Source organism: Sinocyclocheilus rhinocerous, unplaced genomic scaffold, assembly GCF_001515625.1.
Source record: "Sinocyclocheilus rhinocerous isolate Xijiao unplaced genomic scaffold, SAMN03320098_v1.1 scaffold5455, whole genome shotgun sequence".
Lineage (NCBI taxonomy): Eukaryota > Metazoa > Chordata > Actinopteri > Cypriniformes > Cyprinidae > Sinocyclocheilus > Sinocyclocheilus rhinocerous.
Genome location: NW_015629355.1, coordinates 69544 through 75365, shown reverse-complemented (window position 1 = coordinate 75365; position 5822 = coordinate 69544). Strand labels below are relative to the sequence as shown.

Below are 5822 nucleotides of genomic sequence, written 5' to 3'. Positions count from 1 at the left end.
ATACTAGTACTTATTCTTTAGCTACTAGTACTTATTCATTAGGTACTAGTGCTTATTCTTTAATTAATATCATTACACTTTAGTTGCTCTGTTTTATTTTGTGAAACCTTACTACATATATGGAATAACCGTTTTATAAAAGCAATAAGCCCCGTGTAGCCGTGGTTTACAGTGAATTTATAACAGCTAAGGGGCGTTGTTAAGTACGACGCGAAGCGGAGTTAAACAGAACAAATAAAGTGTAATGATATTAATAAAAACAGCATTCTTCCGCCAAACAATGTAGTTCCTCAGAAACAGTTGTGGTTGCAACAAAGTGGTTGCCGAGCAACACACAAACGTAAACAAAGGTGTATGTTACTTTGTAGAGTCATTTACAACAGCTTCGAACGTGGCTCAGCCAATCAGAATCAAGCACCGGAACTATCCGCTTTATAAAAAGCCTGTTTTCAGATTTACACGATTATTTTCTTCATGAGAATCACATAAATATAAATACATCTCGTGTTTGTACTAAAGAACTCGCGAAAGATAACAAATACGTCCATCGTGTGCACGTTTAAATTATCGTTTTTGTATTAGAGTAATGAGATTTTGCGAGAACATGCTTCATGCAAAACATGAAACGGGAATAATCACCGGGCAGCATCTTAGCCAGCGTGAAGAGCGTGGAGTCATTGGCCACGAAACACGAGGTGAAGAGCAAGGCCGCGTCCTTCCCGTGGAGATCGGCCAGCTCGTGCTCCAGGTCCACGTGAACCTTACTCGTCCCCGATATATTTCGAGTACCTCCCGCTCCTGAACCGTGTTTCCCTAGCGTGTCCCTGTCAAGAGACATCGCAGAGAGTGTGAATTTCTGCCCAAAATCAGAAGATGATTAGATTTAGCATTATTTCAGGAACACTTTAGGACAATTTTGCAGCCCGAAAACGTCAGTGCAAAAAATACGTATAATATGAAAACGGTCATGTTTAGTGTAAGGGATGAAGCGAGCCTCACATTATGGTCTGCAGCACCCGCAGGTGGCGGCTCATGCCCAGATAGCCGTTGCTGCACCACACAGAAACGCTTCTCTTGAAGGACAGGGACCTGGTGTAATCGTCCGCCATCGGGAACTCCGTCACTCTACGGTTCACCGTTTTAAACACGCGGTACGTGTGATCCTCCTTCTTCTCCTCGATCTTCTTCTCGAAGAACTCGTCATAGCGAAAGTTGGACACGGCTGAAAGAGAACAGCCGATGTGAAACTGCGGTTCAAAATAGGAAGTGGTTTGCTGTAGGAGTTTCTTCACTGTAACGGAACGCACATACTTTTGGGCATGTTCTCCTGCAGCAAATGAGAGACCCGAGTGGGCCGCTGCTTCATCAGCTTCTTCATCAGGTTTCCTCCGATCTTGGTGTCCTTCACCAAAGGATTCAGCTCAGATGGAGAGACGTCTGGAAAACAGGCCGCACTGGTTGGATTAGGGAGATTGACTAGATTTGTAACAACTTCCTAACAAAAGAAGTTGAAATGTTGCATTCGTCAACCTATTTAACGACTGAAGGACCTCAAATACATGTATTACAGTATTTATTAATCTTTGTTAATGTTAATGATAATACAGTCGTTCATTGTTAGTTCATGTTAATTCACAGTGCATTAACTAATGTTAACAAGCACAACTTTTGATTTTAATAATGCATTAGTAAATGTTGAAATTAACATTACCTAAGATTAATAAATGCTGTAGAAGCATTGTTCATGCTTAGATCATGTTAACTAAAGTAGTTAACTAATGTTAACTAATGAACCTTATTGTAAAGTGTTATAATAATAATAATAGTTACACTTATTTTTCTTAAGTACTCAATTTCTTAATTTCAAATTGCAATTTTTATCAGAAAAGGGCCCTATCATCAGGTCTGCTGGGTCGACTGACGGACTGGTGGTTCAGACAGGCCTCTGACCAAACAGTTTTGTAAAGGCATTACTAACACACAGTAAACCACAGCAGCGCCAAATGCATGAAAACACTTCCTCACAAACCTTTGCACACGGTGCGAACTTCAGAAATGTCCTCCTGAAAATGTCTGCACTATGTTTGTACTTTCTTCTACACTGGAAGCTCCTGTCGTCAAGTCAAATTCCTTGTGTGTGTAAACATACTTGGTAATAAAGCTCTTCTGATTCTGATTCTGATTCTGATTCTGAAGCACCATGCTGGCCTGCCGCACCACGCTGCTGTTCCTCTGCCCCATCTCAGCCGCCAGGAACGGGCATTTGGAGACAGCCGCTTGACCCGCAGGCGGCACAGGGTGACCCGCAGGCACTTTGGGCACCTCTTTCACTTCTAATTCAAAGAGCAGAGGGGACACATCCTTCAGTGAGGCGTGCAAACGCACTGAACTCAAGCAGGAACGGCAGCGGCTGCAGACACTCACCCTCGCCGGCTGGCGTCATGCTCCTGACCTTCTGGAAGCTGGAGGGTGTGGAGCAGAGCGAGCGCACCAGTGGCCTCGACGCGAGGTCCATCATGACGGGACACTTCACTGTGTTCGCCACCAAGGACTTTCTAGCCTGCTGCAGGAAGGTTTGGGGGACATGGGACAGGAACGGGCAGCGGAAGATGGCATCCATGGTTGATTGTCCAGAAAGTCTGGAAAGAAACACAGCATGGGGTCATTCAAACGGTCAGGAGCTTGGCCGACCGGCTGCTGGGGTTTGCTTATGTGGTGTGCTCGGTGTGGTCCCTGAGCGATTGTCCCTGTAATACAGTCAGGGCTCTGTGTGCTAAAAACTGACTGTCCATGCTAGAAATCTTATAATGGGCCATGGTTGGATCTCCCAAGATGACAATGATCCACAAACAAACATCAAAATCAACATAAAAATGGGTCACTGGGAACAAAAGCAAGCTTCTGCCCTGGCCAACCCAGTTCCCTGAGCTGAAGCCTATAGAAGATGAGTGTGGTGAACTGAAGAGGAGAAGCTGGGAATCTGAAGGGTCTGGAGAGATTCTGGATGAAGGAAAGGTCTCTGATCTCCAGTCAGATGTTCTCTAATCTCTTCAGGCATTATAGCTGAAGACTCAGAGCTGTTCTCTTGGCAAAAGGAGGTTGCAAAAAGTATTGGATAAAAGGGTACGATTAATTGTGACCAATGTGTATTAGAGAAAAACATTTATGTCATAATGAGATTTATCTCCCATTTTAAATTCTTATTCTCCAATGAAATGTTAGATTTTAGTAAATTTTTAAAATATAATGTCTATAATTTTCACAGCCTTCTTTGATCATATTTACCAAGGGTATGAATAATTTTGAGCACAACTGTACACATTTACCTTTACTACACTGTGGGCTAATAGTAAAATGTACGGTTTTTGTGTCACATTACGAACCAAAACTGACGAATGAAGTATGATTACTGAACGCCACTGATCTCTCACTCCACGCAGTAGTCAGATACATCATATCAGAGGATCTAGACTGAAGACTCTGACAGATTTACAGTTGAAAAGCGCACGAAGATGGCGTGGAAACGCGACGCGAGCGCTGAGACGCGTCCCTCGCTCAAACTACTCACCTCACTAATGTCCGGGATCACCGCTTTTCTGTCGCAGCGTCGGTCAATAGTACTGTGCGGTCTGTGGTCTGCTCGGCCACAGCCTAAAATAGTGGTGGGCGACAAATACAGGGCCAGTATCACCGATACTGATACACCGACACTTTTCATTTTAAATGCATGCATTTGAATGAACCAATAACACGTTGTTTTCATATTTTGTGTCCAGTCTCCTTTTTTTGGATACTTTTGTTGCTATTCTTCTGTAACTATCAATATTACTACTGTCTTTGTTAAACAGAACTTAATGCTTGATATAGACCTGCTGCACAGTAATGCCCTCCAGAACACAATGTGCTTCAGGCTTGCAATTCTCCCTTTTTCTAGCCCTCAGTAGATTATAGAGGTGGTAAAATGTCCATTTACACAACCCTGCAGGGCATGCTGGGGGTAAGAGGCACACTGTCTATTACACGCTAATGACATCAGAGCAAATCTGATTTCTAGAAAAATCTGTGAGAGAGGGGGAGAGTGAGCATACCGGCTCACAATTATCGTCTTCACACGCATGCAAAGACCTTACACACACACACTCTCTCTCTCTCTCTCTCACACACACACACACACACACTCTCTCTCTCTCTCTCTCACACACACACACTGTCACACAGAAGCATAGTCTAATAGTCTTGACTTCCTGTGACACATTAACAGTGAATGAAACTGAAGAAAACTTGAAGTGCTTCAAAAACAATAAAGAATGTCATTACAAAACTCTATGTGGACAAGGTAGAAGTTTTAAAGTGAATTTATATTATAGGCCTATGCCGTTATTATTTTTAGTCCTTTTTCATATAAATATATGTTATGGTATTTTATTACAATTAAATGACAACTGTATACTGTGAGTTCACGGGGAACAGGAGTAGGAGATGGCTGTGAATACAGTAACAGTACTATGCTGTAGAATCATAATCTCCTGTATATTTACAGATGAGCTGTAACAGTGTGATGTCCATGGAACTATGCTGGCACTACGGTTTCAATTGTGCACAGCAGCATCAATAAATAATGTGGTTTCAGTAACATGTCAAATCAACAAAATATGACAACAATATTATGGTAAAATTAGCTTTTAAACTTTTTTTTTTTGACTGGCTCAGTTAACGAATAGCTCTATGTGTAATTGAAACTTCCATTCCTACTGTTTCCATAACCCTGTACTGTCTCGACTGGATTTACTGTTGAGCCTAACAGCTTACGTCCCTGCTGAAAAAAACAATAGACACCATCACAAAATTTGTAATGGTTTTACTGGTTGTAATGGGACTTGTATTGGTTTTAATGGAAACTCTAATGGACCCTGTGGGATTCTACTGGTAATTGGTCACCTTCTATTGGTGACTTGTTAAAACCAATAAATCCTAACGGAATTTGTCCCAAAACAAATCAGAAAAATCTTTTTTTAATGGTTTTAATGGTTAAAATTGATGGTTTGTAATGTTTGTAATGGTATTTGTAGTGGAAACCATTAGAATTCTCTGTGATGCTTCTATTGGTTTTTTTCAGTACACTAATATACATAAAAGCGCACAGCACACATATATACATATTGAGTAAAATAGCATTGATGAACATGTAATTTTGTAAATAATTCCACCAACTTCAGTTTGTTGAAATACATTTTGAGATTGTATTCTCCATGAAAGACATAATGGTACAAGATCGTGAAACTTTTTAAACCTGTGTTGACGTGATATTAAAGGGGTCATATGATGTTGCTAAAAAGAACATTATGTTGTGTATTTTGGTGTAATGAAATGTGTTTATGCGGTTTAAGGTTAAAAAAACACATTATTTTCCACATACTGTACATTATTGTTGTGGGGGCGTGTTAGAACGAGCCGTTTTAGGAGGGCGTGGTTGACTCTTAACTTTTACAAAGAATATCTCTTTGGGTTTGAGACTTTAGTCTTTGCAACTTTAGGGATCTTATCTATTCACGAACAGCTTGTAACACTCCAAAGAGAAAGGAAAACTTGAAAGCGCATCATATGACCCCTTTAAGAAAGTAATATGCAGTATACACCTTATTAATCTTGCAAACTATATACAAGCGAGCAGATATGAAAGATCTATAAGCGAGCTGAATATGAAAGCAACGCAGTTTCACATTAAGCACTTTCCTCCCATAGAAAACAGGTTTAAAACGCTTAACGTGGCTTAATGGATGAAGACAGTGATGTAAAAAGACCAAGTTCGATATACAATTTAT

The 5822-nt window shown here is 40.9% G+C and overlaps 1 protein-coding gene across 1 annotated transcript; it reads right to left on the bottom strand.

Moving 5' to 3' along the window:
* Positions 1 to 559: 559 nt before the first annotated feature.
* Positions 560 to 3644, bottom strand: LOC107738883 (5-aminolevulinate synthase, nonspecific, mitochondrial-like). Its single transcript, XM_016550784.1, has 7 exons — positions 3569 to 3644; positions 2425 to 2639; positions 2200 to 2333; positions 2030 to 2078; positions 1312 to 1437; positions 1000 to 1222; positions 560 to 824 (listed from the first exon to the last, which is right to left on the bottom strand). The coding sequence occupies exons 2-7, from the start codon at positions 2618 to 2620 to the stop codon at positions 560 to 562; spliced, it is 993 nt and encodes a 330-aa protein (XP_016406270.1). The 5' UTR covers positions 2621 to 2639; positions 3569 to 3644.
* Positions 3645 to 5822: the final 2178 nt, after the last annotated feature.